Here is a 19,221-nt window from a genome sequence, read left to right as displayed (position 1 = left end):
CTATATCTTTCATATCTATTAAAGGTACAGTACTGGCATTGACAGATACACAATGTAATTGTTTTTATGGAAAACAGTGAAAGTGCTTTTTTGCTAGACTTTATTCATGTTGAGTTCATGAATGCCTTATCATTGTTTGAATTGTCGGAATAGGAGGTTTTCATGTGGCTAGTGCTATGCATCTTGATGTACATCATTGCAATGGATTGCAATTACCATCAGAAAGACATTAGTACATTTGCAGTTGGCATTTTAGTAGTTTAGTAGTCATGTGCTAATCACAATCATTTTGTCTTTCCATGTGGTTGCTTGTTCGTTATCATTATCCCATGAAATATGGTTAAAGAATTATTAGAAGAAAAGAAAGAAAGCTGTTGGGATTGAAACAGCAAAATCGTGCAGTAAAATGATTGTTCATGATCGCAGTACTCTTTAAATGTAAATAGGTGTTGGGTCATGCTGTCATTAATTGCTTTTGCTGACAATAATGATAATGTAGTATGCCCTTAGAAGTGCAGAGGAAACAAGCAAGCAATACATAGAAACAATATTAGAAAACATCCAGCAACAACTTTGAAGTTTGAGAATACTTTAAGCAAAAGATTATAATTGTATGCAAGGAAATAAAATGGAGCTTAGTGTTAGAGGAAAACAAACGCAAGTGTTTGGAAAACATAGGCAGTACACACAGTGGTTGTGCATTATAGGTTATAATTTGGCATTTGTCAGAAATACACAAACTGACTTGTTAAAGAATTAACAGAAATGATGCTTGCAACTTTAATCTGCAAATAGGAAAATGTTTTTTTTTTTTAATTTCTACCTAAACTCTATATCATAAAAACAATGACATAACATCCTTTAAATATACTGAGAGAAGTTTGGCTTGATGAATCTTGGTTGTCATTTCAAATTTCTAAAAGACTTTGGTAGTGTGGATTACACTAGTGTTACGAGATGAAGACCCTGTTATAAAGATGTCCCTTTGCCATTAAATAGCAAAATGGGGGAAATTTGAATGATTGCAATCTGAAATCAGATCAACTACAAGAAGTTGTATGACTGCACACTCAACAACTCAGTTGATGTTATACCAAAATGATCATCATTTGCTTGTATTTATATCTACATGACCAATAACTAACGGGGTTTGACTGTATATGAAAAGCATTCAACATTTAACGCCATTATTGTAGAAGCAAGGAAGGAGTTTTGTGCCAAATCATGAGTGTGCAAGGGGTTCTCCTCCCCCCCCCCCATGCAATTCATCCTGAGATGAATACTGTATGCAAAGACGTATTACGGTATGCTTGACGAAAAGATATTCCATCATAATAATAATGAAAACCAATGATTGCTTGAACACTGCAAAAAGCATTTAACACTGGCCTCACTGAAGCTTTGCAACAGACCTATTATTCTTTTCTGCGTGCTATCAAAAATATGGTACTGTAAAAGTGGAAATTCTCACGTGAGCAATTTTTCACGCTCAGTTGAGTAAAATGAATGTTGTGTGTTTTGAATTAGTGGGATGAAAGAGATGTAATATTATTACATACAAACGTAGTACAAGCAAAAATTTTAGTGCGCTTTTATTTTTACACTAATTGTCATGTTGCACAAAATGCATGAAAAATTTCCACTTTTACAGTAGTTGAATAGTTTGCTCATAATGCAGTTCCTAATATCTTGCAATAACAGTTTGAGAGCACAATGTTCTGATTTGTCTTTTTATGCCTCCGCAACGAAGTGGCCGGAGGCATTATGTTTTCGGGTCGTCCGTCCGTCCGTCCGTCCGTCCGTCCGTCCGTCCGTCCGTCCGTCCGTCCGTCCGTACGTCCGTCCGTCCCGTTTTGTTTTTGTCGATATCTCAAGAACCGTGTGGTGGTTTTACATCAAACTTGGTATGAGGGTATATCCTTGGGGGATAATACTTTATGTGGATTTTAGGGTCACAGGGTCAAAGGTCAAAGGTCACAGGTTTATTTTGTGAAAAAAAATTTGAAATTTCATGTTTTTCTCCATATCTCGCAAATGGTTCAAGGTATCTTCATGGAACTTAGTATATATGCTTGTACCGATGGGCAGTGATTATCTAGGGAAGTTGGGGGTCATGGGTCAAAGGTCAGGGGTCAAAGGTCAAAGGTCAACTCCTCAAAATATCATTACTTTCCTTAAAATGCAATAGGCTGAAGGTTTTTTTTTTAAAAACTTGATGTATGGCATGTATTACCCAATATATATTTTTGGGGAAGTTTCTTGCCAAAAGGTCAAAGGTCAAAAGGTAAAAGGTCAAGTGAAAGTGCTAAATTGCACTTTTTCCTCCATATCTCGAAAGTAACTCAAGGTATCATCATGAAACTTACATATTTATGCATGTTCAACCTAACAGTGATTCTCTTTGGAACTGTGAGGTCAAAGGTCAAAGGCCAGGTTTAGATAATGCTATTTTCCCATTTGATACTGAAATTATACTTTTTCTCAATACCTTGAAAACTACTCAATGCATAAACTTATAAAAGGGTCAAAAGTCAAGTAAAAATCATCAGTTCCCCAAATACCTGCACTCTGACATTTTAATCATTCATCCAATTGAACCTAGTTCTAGGAAAGTGAACATTCAGCACATTTGTGTCAAACCTGTCATTTTAATATTTTGCCGATTGTGTGAAACTGTCATCACACATTGTCAAGACATTGTACTATAGACCTATTAGGAGAACCATGCATTATGGCGGAGGCATATCAGTAGCCGTAGCGATATATCTAGTTTTAAATATAACATATGTACAGTGGTGGATTTTTGTTTTGTTATGTTTTGTTTGTTACTTTTCTGCTTTCTGACTCAAATCACATTTTTCCATGCACATCTTGACACTGCATATGATGAATGAACGTTTGAATGCCGATGCACCGTTGCCTGCCGTACCATTTGACATGGTAAAACCATCTTGCACCGTGTAGTCATGCACCGTACGGCCCCCCACCGTATGGCCACACACAGCATAGCCGTGCACCTCCATCGTATCACCGCTGAGACAGGGCGAGATACAAGATTCTCACCGGCAGGTTTACTACTCTCCTTGAAGGGGAACCTCACTCCATTTTCTTGTTGACTGCAGTGAAAAGAGTAAAGTCAAGACACCCAAGATGGTGAAGGCTTCGTACAAATTGCTCCAAAATTAAGAAATTTGTGGAATTGTAACCTTCTGCAAGTTTTCCCTAATTGAAGGTGATAATAGTTTCAATCACTTTTCGAAGTTTAAGCTGAGATCATTTTGCCGTAATCTCATATCTCCACCATCGATATCAATACGTTAGCTACGAAATAAAAGTCAATATTGGTCAATAATCTACATTCTGCACATAAATGCCCCTGAAAATTTAGCGGTAAACAATTGCAAGCCAATGTGTTTCTTTGATATCAATGAAATTTTCACTATTCTGGTTTATATTTGCTCTTACTTTCTTTTGTACAGTCAACTTGAAAATTGTGCGGAGTTCCTCATCAAAAATTGTCTCAGTAGATCACATCTGTGAAATAATATTAGTCAACCCCCATGCAGGATGCTACAATTTGTATGTGTAAATTAGTTGAGCTATAAAACAAAACAAAACGTGTCTACCCACCCCCCCCCCCCCCACAAAAGAAAAATACTAAAAAAAAAATACTAAAAAAAAAAAACACTTTAGACTCGATGTGTACTTTTATGGGCAACAAAATAAGCTTGTGGTTTGTACATTGTAATTGTAGTTGAAAATATATGTTCTTTTGCAAGCTTGAATTTTAGCAGTGGGCATAGTAGATAGTGTAGTAATATGAATACAACCCTGCCCCCCCCCCCCCTCCAAAAAAAAGGTAGTATTTGATGTGATTCTGCCACATACAAGTATTTCAACGAGTATTAACTATATATAAAAAGAAAAATCACCTGATGGCAGAGTTCTGCACAAAAGACCTTCAACCTAAATAGACATGACTACCTGAAGCCTTTATGCAGAGGGTGGACCTTCTGTCTAAATGGCTAAAAAATTGCAAAGAAGAATTAAGTTATAATTTATACACTTTGATGAAACTCGTACCTGAACCTTCACCCCTCTGAATAATATCTTTCTTTCAAGAATAACTTTATATCAATGAATGAATTAACAGTTTGAGAATTTTTCTTGTCTTTGTTTTTCTTTGGGTTATGTGTGCAGTGCTCATAATCCTCTAAGATATTGTGATAAGACAGAGTGATTTTAATTCACTTATTCTAGTTGCTTGATTGTTTTCGTATTTTTTATTGTTTGATGTAACAGTGAATGTGCATCACTTGTATGCACTTTGTATGTTGAACGTATGATGCATGTTACCATGGCAATATGAAGGTTCATGCTGCATGTCATGTTTAAATGCTCATTACGTTGCTGTCTTCATGTTGGCATGTTTTCTTTTTGTTTTGTTATCATATCAGGCCTCCGATTGCCATACTTTTACTGCTATTTCATTTTGGTTTGTTTGTTAGTTTTTTTAGATTCAAGGTACATGTATGCTTGAAATTAATGCATGTTGGAGACATGCTATTGCCTCCTGAATCTTGGATAAATATAGCACATCAAAGTGTATAGATCACTACCCTGTTCAGAATACTAGATGGTAGTGGATATACCTTGGCTGAAATCTGTAGGAAATGTTTCTTTGAATGAATTTAAGTTGTCTTCAAGGATCCCTTTCATTCAACTTTTTATAATGCCATTGATTTGAAACTGGGATGCAAAGCTGTGCCAGGAGTGCACAAGTACATGTGGCACAAAGGTGGAAGTACCGGGGCTGCGTCTGGTGTATTAATGTGCGATAATGAGAATACCAGTGATGAAGATGCAAAAAGTGAAATAGATGAACACCACTAGGCCCCTAATCATCAACACATGAGTGGTAGGGGGTTGAAAAGAAGTATACTTCTCCCCTGCGTGATCAAGTAATTGGGTTAGCACCCAAAACACTTTTAAGGTTTGATATAATACAGATATTTATTTGGCATAAATGCAATGAAACAAATGTGAGAAATGGGAAACTTTAAGCCGAATGTGAAATGCCAAATATTATAAACAAAGGAAGTAACCTTTTGAATATATTCTAACATTTTTTTTTTCTCTCACAGAGTTTAGAAATGGATAGAGATATCCATCATCGCAATTGAGAAAAACTATTAAATGAGGTAGAGTCAGTACAACAACTGCAGTTTTTTTTCCTCTTTTCACCCGTATCCTCTTCTAAGCATCTGTATTTGTTTTTCTTTTACAGGTGAGGAGTCCAGAAAGAGAAGAGTTCCCTCCAAGCAGAGACAGCAGCGTTCCACCGGTAGATGATGATACAAAGAACTAGTCTTTATAGCCATCTGTATCTTCCAAACACCAATCAAGAAAGAGAGAGACAGAGAGAGACAGAGAGAGAGAGAGAAAGAAAGGGAGAGAGAGAGAGGATGTCACTTTGAAATTGAAGGGGTCATTAGTTTTGATTTTTTTTTTTTAAAGATATAGGAGAAATAGGGGAAATGTCTTGCATAATTGTCAGAGTATGGAGTTCAAAAAGTTGTGATCTTCAGATTTTTTCCTGGTGTATGTTATACAATCTTCCCAGCACTGTGCTTTTGTTGACAATCCTGCCATCATGCGTGTACCAAGTTTTGATTTTTACGGAAAGTGTCTACTAACCTCTTAGATGCCACTCTCCAAGTACAGTTTGGGCCAATGTTGAAGGGATACTACATATTTTAATTTCATTTGGCTTTTACTGAGGGTGATATCAAAAGGATTTTTCCTGTCTTTGACAGAACCTTTTAGTTTTTGTGTTTGTTGTGTGTGGTTAGTTGTTGTTTTGTTTATCCACATGTACTCAGATTGGAGGAAGAAATAATAGCAAAATTTAGCAGAGGATCAAGAGATATAAGGAAAATCATTTGTTATACTCAGTATTTACAGGTACCTGGAAGATTTTCAAGGTGGAAATATGAAAATATGATGTGTCTTCTTGACTGCAGTGTGAATGAAATCTGCCCTGCGTTATCCGTGTATGTGTAATAATCCATAATATGTTCACCACCCCATGGCTATTTATACCTCGCATGAAATATCTTACAGATAGCGTGTACAGTCATAAGGTTTGTATGCATTGCCGAGTCAGAATATTTGCAACAAATAGTATAGTTACACCAATGTCATATTTTATATAAAACAGGTGTAGTGTAAAGTGTGAAGTGTGCAAGGTGTGAAAAAATTGGGAAAATTATTATGAATTGAATTTGCAGGAATTTGAAATGTACAGATGATAATTGCTATGTTTTTTTAAATTGTGATTGAGATTTTGATGTTTTATTTCCTTTGCTGATTACTAGCAGTCAGTAGTTGTGTCTGAAAGCTACAAATGGTAAGAAAAAAGAATAAAAATAAAAACAAGGAAGTAAGAAGAGATGTAAATAGTTTGACTGAAAATGTCTCTAACAACCTCAGTCTTTCTGTCATTGTCTTTCAAGGTTTCTCAAATGAAATATTAGCAAGTTAATTTTTTCTCTATAAAACTTTTTTTGTGTGTGTGTGTATGGTAGCATTGAATAGCAAATATATGTTTCAGTGCATTTTATCTTCATGAAATTAGGAGAGTTGTGGGCGGGTGTGACGAAATGGTCAGATTAGAAGAATATAAAACCAGGAGCTGACTACTTATCTGAAATCTGTTGTGATACGTGCTAAAAAGCGATTCCAGTTTTCTAAGTTTTAAGCTGAATAAGAGGCAAGAGGCTAGAGGGAATAGGAATATATCTCTCACTTATTAATATCTTCTGTGTTTTAGATGGCTGAAAGCGAGACTTTACCGAGCTGAAAAGAATCTGTGCAAGCAAGCATTAACAGAATCCAACCGTCTGTCAGCTTTCCAATATAAGAGGAATGACCATATTCATTAATTTTACTAGTTATGCTTTCTTTTGTTTTGTTTGTTTTTATGCTTAACATTAGATACACATACTAAGTTAACTTCTGGTGTATTGGTGGCTTGAGTTGGAATGTTCTTGCAGCTGAATGACTTACCACATAGTTTTGTCAGACATTTTTCCACTCCTTTTGCAAAGAGAGTCTGTCCAAATTAAAACAGAGCAAGTTGACCTACCTACTTGTACATGTGGAGTATCCATGTGCTATCACATCGTGCATGCTGGCCATATCTGGCCATTTCCCCTGCACAGTGTTACATGATGGCGATCACTTCCATATAAAGTTTGTGTGTCCCTTTGCAACCCCGAAAAATAGATTTGTTTTTACATTAGCTGGTATATGGGAGAGGGAAATAATCCAGACCTTTCCTCAGAATAATGATACTGGAAACTTCTTCATAATGGAGAAGAAACAAGCCAATAAATTTCCACTGAATTTATTTGGACCTGAAAAAAATCCAAGTGTTATTCTTAAATGACATGGGGTTAGTTTTCACTTCTTTTAAAAACTCTTTGAGATGTACCGGTATTGCCTTAAGATTTCATATGCAGTGTTCTTCATACACATACACATTCTTCTACAACACTGCAAAGTGTTATTTTTTTACATTTTGCAAAAGGGATAGACGACCTTTAATTTGCTCAGTCCAATGGGCAGTGTATACACGCAATGTTAATTGGATTTTAGAGTGATAGTGCAGATAGAGAGACTTCATTGAGAGCCTTCAAACTAATATCATCTTGTCTCTCATTTCACGCACTGAAAAGGTCATGCGTATCTTTCCAAATGACACCAAAAGGTATTCTAGTTAACTTGTTCTTTCCACCCTCCCAATACTGTAAAAGTGGATATTTTCGTGCGACCAGACATCAACTACAGGAACATATGGCAAGCAGAAATATTCGCATGCTTTTATTTTCGCGCTAGTTTCTGATTGCGCGAAATGCGCGAAAATTTCCACTTTTACAGTAGTTTGTATTTTGAGACCAACCCACCTGCACTCCATCTAAGATGTTTGAATTTATAATACCCAGTTGTTATTAAAGGAAGATTGCCTTCATTTTTCAGTTTCATTTGCAGTGTTGATACATTCCTGTACATATTTTGGTAGTTGATAGGACTGCAGATGATATGAATTACCCAGAACACTCCAGAAATGTGTGCAGATTTTTATGTGCAGTGGATACTGTAGCAAAAGTGAGGAAAGATACAAAATGTCAAGGGAACGGCTATGTGGTGTGCACGCAAATCCTATGATTTGTGTTGTCTCTATGTAGTCTGGATTATTTCATGAGACTCTTTTACTCTGAGGTTCTATGAAGTTTCTGTTCGATTACTGTATCAAGGTGTAGGTACAGCCTGTATGTAATGTGTGGTGAAGAATGATAGCATTTTGTATTGTTCATCAGTTTAAGATATATTTTTATGGTGAAAGTTGTCTTTCTTTTGTTGTTGTTTTAAATCTAACCATGCCTGATAGGGAGAATGATATGTTGAGTTTATTTTTTTATAATCAATTTTAATGTTACCAAGATCTTTATCTGTATATACAGCTGTATTTGGCATGCATGAAACAATATTTGGAAAAGGGCTGTCCATTTGTAGGGCTGAATTGATTGTGGACTAAATTCTTTTTTTTTTCTTTTTCTTTTTTGAAGAGAGTACGCAAATCAGTTGCCTTGTACAGTAAGTGCTCATAGTTTTCATTGATTGCACGAAAAGGTTTTTTGGGAATACACACTGCACAGGTGTTATTATTCTATTTTAAATGAAGTATACTGCATTGTCAGCACTCTAAAGGCTCAATAGTCGTGAAGCCATGTACACCTGTATATTTGAGATGTGTAAAAAGTTTTTTGTCTAATTGAGATTTCTATGCACAGATATGAATATTCTGATCTTCTGTTTGCCATGTTTTCCTGAAACACACAAAAACTATTATTAAAAGAAAAAAATATTTTTACCTTTATGTGCCACTATTAAAGAATTTTAAAGAATTTTTTTCTTTCTTTCTAGTAGATAGTGAAATGTGTAAGTGTGTGTAGTAGCATAGCCCACTTTTCTACTGTGTTGATGCAAGTATATTGACTTCATCTGTAATTGACAGCCAAAAAAAAAAACAAAAAAAAAAAACCACGTTTTTAATTCATGCGAAGCTATCAGAGCTGTTTTGGGAGTAGAAAAATGCTATTAAAGATGAATGATCCAAATAAACCTAAGATTAAGTATTGATTATTACATAGTTCTTGCCCCCCCCCCCCCAATATATTCATTCAAATTTTCAATTCAAATAAAAAAAAAGTATATAATATAATGTATACATATTGGTATCTGTTATCTTGAGCCAAGTGTATGATTTTTGTTAAATGCCAATTCATATTACATGTGGCCAATTTTACATAGCCCGGCCAAATTGTTGTACTGTCTTGCCAGTGAAAAAAGACGAAAGTTATATATATAGTTATGGGATTTTAGCCACATTCCTCAAGGTTATTCAGAGAATACATGTGAAGTTTTAATCTACAAGGGACCAATACTGAGCTATGATATACATTATGTATTGTTTTTATGTTGTGATGAATCATATTGTATATCGTTTTTACAATTGAAGGCATGATCAATATGCATTGTTTTGTGGATTGATACGATAAGCAGGAAAAATATTGTAGGTTACCCCTGCTAGCCGGAGCATTTCAAAGTTTCAAAGTTGGCAGGTGTGTAGTAGATGCCTCTGGCAATGCTATGAATAAAATGTTCCAAGTTTTGATATAAAAACCAAGGTATTATCATATTATCCAGATTAGATTTTATGAAATGTGATGACTGACCAGTGAACTATGATAAAACTGAAAAGCAAATGACTCAGGGTCTCTCACCGCCATGAACCGTTTAAAAAATTCAGTGGACAATCAGCATTTACCACTCGGTTGTTACAATTTGCATCATGTGATAACATTTTAATCCACAGGTGCATATGCATGTACTTCACTTGTACAGTAATTGCAACTGCTATTGTCAATTGGAAGAAGAATAAGCTCTTGGTCAGTGTTCTAGGTTAAGAGATGCAAAAGTAAAGAGTCATGTATACTGTACCACTTAGATATCAAATATGACTTACCTTTCATGTTTGTATATCAAATTTATAAGTAGAAGCTGTTGCAGTGATAAGCTTTTAATATGAAACTTGAATTTATTTTGTCTTTTTCTGTTCATCTCTGCATAAAACCCAGAGGTCCAAGATCTCAATACAGATTTTATGTGTGTTTTGATGTGCTGATATGAATAACATGTATAATTTGCTGTTTATGTGGTTCACAAGAAGCATATATTTATCCCAGAAAGTCACAAGAAAAGCATTTGAAAACTGGGATGAAATTGGTAAAAAAAAGCACCTTTTATATTCTAGCAGCAATGAACATTATGATTTGTGAGCTGTGACTGCTGTAGCTTGTAGTTCCTAGATTGATTCTTTGATTTGTATCTAAAAAAATCTCTCAATGAGTACAATATTTCTTCCTCAAATTATTTGCTTTGCGTTGATCAGTGACTATTAAAGTAGTGCGACTCTTTTTGAGATGCAACACAAAATTGTGTTACTGTGTGCATATGAGTCCTTTCTTCTTCCCTGGTCAAAGGTCAAATGCCGTTATTTTTGTCATGTGACCGAGGCTGCGTTTATCAACTTTCCCCTGTTTAAACGGCTTTCAAAAGCCGTTTCCAAAGCCCTTTCGAAAGCCGTTTCCAAAGCCCTTTAGAAACGGCTTCCAAAATAGTTGCGTTTATCAACTCTTCGCGAACACGATAACTGGCCTGTCACTGCACAGCTGCATTGCGCAATTCGACCCGAGGAGAAGAGGTCATATGAGGCGTGCATGGTTCGTAACTGCAGTACAAAGCTGTTTCAAAACAGCTTTGCGTTTATCTCGCTTCAAAAGGCTTCTAGAAACAAGTTTCTGAAAACCTATTTAGGAAACCTGTTTGGAAAGCCACAAATTTGCGGCTTTCGAAAAGGCTTTTCTAAAGGGCTTTCAAAACAGCTTTGTGTTTATCAACTCGTAAAAATTCCTTGAAAGCTGTTTGGAAAACCTGTTTCTGCTGAGAAAAGAGTTGATAAACGCAACCTTTGTCGAAAACTCAATGAGAAATATGGTTGAGTGAAAGCAGCAATATTAGTAGAACACATCAGTGAAAGTTTGAGCAAAATCGGACAGTCGATGCAAAAGTTATGAATTTTTAAAGTTTTGGTGTTGTAGTGACTGGATAAGGAGACTACTAGAGTTAATGTTGTGTGGACAATGATATAAAGAAAATAAAAGAAGAGTTCCACAAACATTAATTTTTCATTAAAATTATGCATTCCATGAACTTGTAACTGACATACAATGTGTATGCGTATATCATTCCCCTGCTTTCTGAAAGAGGTTAGTCAAGTGCTCAAGCTAGAAAAGTGAAAGTACTACATGTGTGTTGAATTTTCTTTATATTGTTGTCCACGCATGATGTCATAAACTCATGATGTCATAAACTCTAGCAGTCTCCTTATCCTGTCATTACAACTCAAAAACTTTAAAAATTCATAACTTTTGCATCGATTGTCTGATTTTTCTCAAACTTTCACTGATATGTTAATAATGTTGCTAGCTGCTTTCACTCAATCCACATTGCTCTTTGGGTTTTGGTTTCCTGTAAAACCGACTGACAGTCACCAGACCATGTCCTTTAAAGGGATCATACAGTTTTGGTTGAGACCTAATTTCAGGTTTCTAACATTTTTTGGTGAGATAATGAGAAACCTCTTATGAAATATGAAAGAGCATGTAATTTCATGAGGAATTCAACGTTTATTTGATGAAAATTGGTTTTGAAATGGCTGAGATATCTAAAAAAGAGCGATTCTAATAAAGTGTGGGACCCACACTTTATTACGATCGCTTTGTTTTACTTTGTTTTTGGATGTTACAGCTATTCCAAACCCGATTTTCATCAAATAAACTTTGAATTCCTCTTAAAGTGGTATGCTCTGTACTATATCATAAGTGTTTTCTTGGTATCTCGCAAAAAGTTAAAAGCCCAATTCTCATCTCCACCAATACTGTACTATCCCTTTAATAGTCAAGGCTAGTTCCTGAAAGAAGAGATTCCAAGTTTCAAAATGTTTTGCTGATCAAATTGTAAAAGAATGATCCTATAAACATTGCTTTGTGAGATAAAAGGGTGTCATTAAAACGTATAAGTACACATGAGGACACCATTTGCAAACACTTTCTCAAGTGCTTTTATATACATAATAAGATTACCAGGTTTTGCCTTAACTTAATTAGCACACTCATACAGATTATTATTCATAACATGAATTTCACGAAATCATGAAAAACATGGGTCCACAAGTTAGTGTGAGTGTGTGTGTGCATGTGCGTGTATGTGCATGTGTGAATGCCAGAATTTTCTACTTTTTACTGGAATCATGAATGCCATATCAATGTTCTCTACAATTACGAATACTTGCTGCATAGTTTCATTACAGTTATGTTCACTATTGTACAGTGCACATGATAATTTTATCTTTGATGCACAGTCCAGCATATTGATGGTACTTCACTATTTCACACACACAAAAAAGTCTAAATGTCATGGCACAGTGTGTTCAACAAGAAACATTTATTTCTTAGCCTCTCACGATGTGGCTTTGCTATAGAAGAAAGCATCTTTAAATAGTGAAAAATAGAAGGTTGTGGTTGCTGTACATTATCAACGATACACCAACAAATATTACTTTTAGTTATACATTCATTGTACATGTATAGAGTTTGTACACACATATCTTACTATAATGTAAATCAATGCATTAGAACAAATGTGACACCTCCAAGTTAAGCACTACATATCAGGCATTTTGACAAATATTGCATAACTCCTTTTAATAGCCACAGTATATTTAAAAAATAGCATGTAGGTATGTAAAATGTAAACATGCATAGCTTTAGACTAACACCAGTTAATCCCCAAACATGAAAAACAATGCACATATCAAATATTACTATTAAAGGACAAGTTCACCTTCATAGACATGTGGGTTGAGTGAATGCAACGATATTAGTAGAACACATCAGTGAGAGTTTGAGGAAAATCGGACAATCTGTTCAAAAGTTATGAATTTTTAAAGTTTCTGCTCACTCAAGGCTGGATGAGAAGACTACTATAGCTCGTGATGTCAAATGTGTACAACGATATAAAGAAAGACTAAAGAAAATTCAACATATTTTCACTTTTCTCGCATAACAAATGAACACTTGACTTCTCTCTTTCAGAAGGCAAGGGGAATAATATTACCCTTAACATATTTCAGTAACAAGTCGAAGAAATGTGCACTTTATTCAAAAAGTGAAGTTTTGTGAAATTCTCTTTTTATTTTCTTTACGTCGTTGTACACATGTGACATCATACACTGTAGTAGTTTTCTCATCCAGCAGTGACTGTGCAGATACTTAAAAAATTCGTAACTTTTGAAAGGATTGTCCGATTTTCCCCAAACTTTCACTGTGTTCTACAAATATTGTTGCATTCATTCAATCCACATGCATATGAAGGTAAACTTGTCCTTTAAGGAACAGACGTGACAAGAATTCTGACATTTGCACAATAGAAATACACTGTAATATAAACAACGTACAATGTACTGTAAAAGTGGAAATTTTCGCGGTGTTGAAATTTTCGCGCATTTCGCGCAACGAGAAGCTAGCGCGAAAATAAAAGCACACAAATATTTTTGCTTGCCATATGTTCCAGTACTTGATGTCTTGATTCCTCAGAATTAAAAACACGCGAAAGTCTTCTGACGGGGCCAAGCGCGAAAAATTAGTCGCGCGAAAATATCCACTTTTACAGTAATTCATGAGATGAACAGTGTCTTTGTCTTTAACTGTTCAGCTATCAGAAATGTCGATATATTGAAAGAAAGGGGCCAGTCCTGAGGAAGTCATTATAATGGGAGTCACCTGTGTAATTGTGCTTACTGGATATTCAGGAAGTCAAGTCAAGCAAACCGAATGTCAGATGACCTCTTTAAATTCAAGACTCTTTCCAACTAGACATTCCATGACGTAACAACTGAACCTAGGCTAGAATTTGCCTGTGCGAAGGCAACAAAAAATTATATAAAATTATGAAATCATGTGCGAAGGTATTTACAGTTTGAAGCTACAGAATACACACATCCAGACAAACACTACACTCATGCACACATGAATGCATACTACTATAGACACGCATATACATGCATAAAGTCATGAATAAAATGTACATGTACAACATGGTACAGGCATTCATACTTATACTTACATATATATTGTTCTTTGGAATACAAGTATCCATAACGCTTATTAAAAATACTGAATACAGGCTAACCCCGTATACAATGAGGTCGCCGGGACTGCTGATGCCGATCTTACCTCATTATAACTTTTACCACGTACACTGTACATGTATAATGCACTAAAAAAGAAGACCAGATAAATACAGCAATGGAAAATTAGGACTGCCAATTCACATTGTTATTAGTGGTACACACTGTAGCTCATTGTAAGCGAACTTGTTTTAACAGGATTTCCTGAAATAAATTGTGATGTTGCAGACTTTTTTTTTCCACAGAGGTTTTCTAATATCTGAGTAAGAGAAATGAAAGACTTTATATAAGTTAGGTTAAAACTGAGAAGCACAGAAATGCATTGCATCAAAGACCTGAGGGTTTAGAGAGGAAATTGACACTGATACTTTTCTTTTCTCTATATCAAAATGAAATCACACCAGACACAAATGGAATACAATCATCAAATATTTTTTGAGTGCTGTTAAAATATTCTTTTGCACATCTGGATGAAATGTAGTGATGTAAATTCTGCATCCCTTGCAACTGATTGACAAATTGCCCTTCTTTGATATTTGAATAAACACAGATTATTCAGTGTGTAATAGTTATGAAAAAAAATCATAGGCATACATACTCAACCGGAATTTGAACCCACGACCTCCTGATTATTACACAGAAGTCAATTTGTCAATCAGTTGCAATGAAAACAACCCAATGCAAGAATCAATAATTTAATAGATCTGTATCCTTTCACAGACTTTGTAGTACTTGAAATTCATTGCACCAGAGTGTGTGTAACCACTACCCATAGCATACTCAAAACTCACAGATACTGACTATGCATGCACAAGGTCAAAGAAAAGCAACTGACAACAATCAAAACAACTGATTACAGATCTAGTGAGACAAACTTACTACAAGTTGGCTGAGAATTTTCTGCAGCAAAACTCCAGTTAAACAGCGATATATCACCCACACTGTTAAATTTCACCAAAGTCAAAAGTCGATGAAACTATATATGGCCATGATGGTTAATGGCTTTGGCAGCACATACTATGGTTAAAGGCAGCTGGTCCACATTACGACAACAAATTTGTGAGCCAAATTGAGATTTAAGTAGTATTCTGCCCTGCCTATAATCCTTTCCATAAAATTAACAGTATTCTGTTTGAATACATGGCTCTCAAACCTTTCTTGTGCCAGGGACTTTGGATGGTGTGTGTACAATGCTATGGAGTTTTCTGTACCAATCAGCACTCATAGCACACAGAGGGGTTATTATAGAATGTTTATGGATGAATGGTTCTGCTGGCTTCATCATAAACTTAGCCTGGACATGAACATGGTTCATGAGTTCATATAGTCTGTTCGTAGTTCAAAATCATCATGATTAATGACACCATGTACTGCGCACATTCTCCTTTCGGCACACTTTCTTTGAAGTAATTTTATGTACTCATGTTCAAACAATTTGTGCAAATATGTCCAAAACCTCCATTGCAGATGAGCTGATCCTGCTAGGACACACATTTCCCATACAGTAGATACGTGTATCTACCTGAGTATATCCAGGACGGGTCTTTAACAGGTTTGAATATGATAAATCAGTTGTCACATAGACAACTAGAGAAGCACTCTGAGAGCGCAGACCTCCGCCAAGCATGCAAATCATTTTCACCACTGATCTTGTTCTTCCGTAGCAGATATCAGTGATTTCCACCCATACGTACTGCATTGTGTGCTGAAAGTTGCCAGATTTCCCAATATAGAAGCCTTTGTTACGTCATAAACCCTCAGCTGCACGGCGCGCCTAACTCCAGCAGAAACTAGAGCACGCACTTTCGTGCACACAGGCAAACCTCAAATACGCGCAGCCTGAACTCCCAAGTTCATCGACCCTACATGCTAAAATATCAAAAATCCTTCATAAATTCCCCCAAAATTCTCGGATCACTACCAAAAGTTAATCGTTTGGTACTTGTGTCATTCTCAACCTTTCCTGCAAGTTTCATCCCAATCCGTTCACTACTTTTTGAATTATTTTGCGCACGGACAAACTAACAAACCAACGGTAACGAAAACATAACCTCCTCCCTTGGCGGAGGTAATAATATTAGATAGTTAAGATATATCCTCAACAAGGCGAAAATCTGGGTAGATGGTTTTACATTGGAAAGATTGTCACACAACTAACTTAGTGACACACATTCAGTCAACATGAAAAAAAAGGTTTAGGTACACCTTGTACATATTTCACTCAATTTCAAATCTCTTGATGCTACATATTTTTTTTTTCTAATATTGCAGATCTACCAAGATTAAAGCTGCTTGATTTAATGTTTAATACATTGAGAATATCATATGAATTTAATAATGAAACTATTAAAGAAAGATTTTTTTTTTTTTTAAAGAGGCAAGCCATTGCAAACCAGTATTACAGTCCTAATATTAATGTGGATGTATGCACTGCTGACTTTCATATTAGGAAATCTAATTTGAATGACTCAGCAGCTAACAGCACACAAATTAGCCAATAGTGTAACATGAAACCATTTCTCCTTATTTCAATATGGTCTTTCAAACAAGTTCATGCTCTAATATTCAACTTAAGATCATCAGGGTTTCAAAATGTTAATAAAAAACAACAATCAATTTCATTCCTGAACTGGTGACGTCTTTGTTGGGCAAGCATTTCTTTTGAAAAAAACTCCCATTATGGCAGAAAATATATATCACAGAAAGTCTACAAATGTTCAAAGCCAGATACTTGATACAAATATTACTTGCCCTGTTGATAAACTGTATACTGAAGACAGGGTGACACAGTTTTACAGCATCCCTTTTTTAGAGAAAGACTGTTCAGAAATGTGTATTTGGGAATCTTTTGTCTCTTTTGTTATTTGTCACAATACTGATTTGAATATTTCCATATCATCTGGCAAGCTGGATCATAATTAATAAATTTCCTGACTTGTAAAGGCAAACACACAAGAAGTTAAATTTGCAGCATATCCTCTAGAGTTTACATATCTGGACAACACATGTTTACTACACACAATACAACAGAGAGAAATTTGTTATAATTTTTGTACATTCTCTTTGATTTTCTAAATGTAAGTATGGCAGATCACTCAATATTTTATCAAAAGGCTGTTAGTTGTAAATCTTTTTTTAGAAAAAGCATGCAGCACAGAATTGGCAAGTTGTTCGTTATATATATTTGAGTTGGTGTATTTCACACGCACAATGATCATCTATGAAGTATTTGGACTGAAATGTTGTCAAATGATGCCTAATGACTCTGGGCCCTGTTGCATAAAAGTTGATATCAAACATAAGTCATATAATCAAACATAGGTGTCTGAATACTGAATTCTGATTGGCTGATACCTGACTTATGTTTGATTTTCTGACTTGTAGGTTTGATTACATGTTTTTATGCAACAGGGACCTGGAGAGATAATCACATTATGTTTGTATCCAGTAAACTTAAAAAAGTTTGTTCATCTAAGCTCTCTGTAAAATACTAGATGTCATATCAGCCTCAGGAATTCTTAGTGTATGAAAGTATCAAACATATCATATAAATATTTTTTTTCTCTTTCTGTTTCTCCTCCTCTGATAAACTCACTCTTTCTCATTTACATGGACATTATGATTACATCACATTTTGTTTCCATTTCTTATGAACCTTATGATATCAACTGTACAATTGTACATTACATAGATATATTTTTACATGCAGTGTAACACTTTTTAAAGTTACCAGTAATATTGTAACTGTTTGATCTCCCTCTCTCATATATCCTCTCCTTTCCTTTTCTTTTGTAAGGTAACCTGGGACACTGTGTCATTCAAATAGAATCATATAAATGGCTGTAAGCGTTACCTTCTCTGCAAAACCAAGTGATTTCAAGCTAAATCCTGACCTCTTTCTTAGTCTCTGATATCTAATTTCTCTCTCTCTTCTTTTCCCTCCTATCGCCTATGGATGTCACATTGTAAACTTGATACTTGATATCAAAGATCATGACCCCTTTTTTTATTAGAGTGTTTGTCTTTTTTTCTTTTGTTTACTTGTAAGCATGATATACACATAATAATATGATGATTATCTTTTATTTTGCCTCTGTTATGCCTCTGTATTTGCTTGTCATTATCATTGTCTTTTGGTAGAAACCCTCAATCAATTACATGACTACTGTAAGTTACAAACTAAACATCACTGGGAACTTCACAATGGATGTCTTTATGTGTTGATGTCACTCGTAAATGAAAGTTTCCTAATTGTGAATGAAAAAAAAAATGCATACAACGCAGTCGACAATAAATAAGTTTGTGCGACTCTACAGGTACTTCACTAAGCCTCAATCGGTGGAATACTTCAGTAGGGAATGTCTTGAACTCACCAGAATAGAAAGTTCTATTGAACTGGTTTAGCTGCAGATAGAAAAATAGTCCAAACACACATACAGCTCTTGAGGTTGTTTTCCTATCTGTTCTACTCAAAGACAGATAAGATAATTTCCTATATGCGGTGTTGCCCTTAACCCGTTGAGGATGGGCTGATTTTGCTACAACACGCATTTCCCATTCCCATAGACGAGGCCCGAGTATACTCAGGACTTGTCTTTCATCGGGTCAGTAGGCACCTTTGCTATAAATTGAAGGCATGCATCAAAATAGACGTGTGGGACTACATGAGGTCCACACACAGCTGAAGTACATTATGAACACGGGGCCCTGTCAGGCGCTTGTTTGGAATGGTAGGTGAAGATGCTCTACACAATACATGCAGAATTGAATCATCCACATTCCTGAGTTTCTGTATGAATGAATGGGATTGGAGGAGAAGACATATAAAATTAAAAATTTCTGCATCA

The 19,221-nt window shown here is 35.4% G+C and overlaps 1 protein-coding gene across 1 annotated transcript in view; it reads left to right on the top strand.

The window, feature by feature from the left end:
- LOC139739910 (prominin-1-A-like) overlaps positions 1–5,368 on the top strand; it is an 89,326-nt gene extending 83,958 nt beyond the window's left edge. The window contains exons 26-27 of the mRNA XM_071650511.1: positions 3,123–3,153; positions 5,288–5,368. Of these exons, the coding sequence (XP_071506612.1) occupies positions 3,123–3,153; positions 5,288–5,368 (112 nt within the window). The remainder of the gene's footprint in view (positions 1–3,122; positions 3,154–5,287) is intronic.
- The last annotated feature ends 13,853 nt before the right edge of the window (positions 5,369–19,221 follow it).

Source organism: Diadema antillarum, unplaced genomic scaffold (assembly GCF_040938485.1).
Source record: "Diadema antillarum isolate AM-2024a unplaced genomic scaffold, OU_Dant_1.0 seq00000821_RagTag, whole genome shotgun sequence".
Classification (NCBI taxonomy): Eukaryota; Metazoa; Echinodermata; class Echinoidea; order Diadematoida; family Diadematidae; genus Diadema; species Diadema antillarum.
The sequence above is the reverse complement of the archived record's forward strand: the minus strand, read 5'-3'. Positions and strand labels throughout refer to the sequence as shown.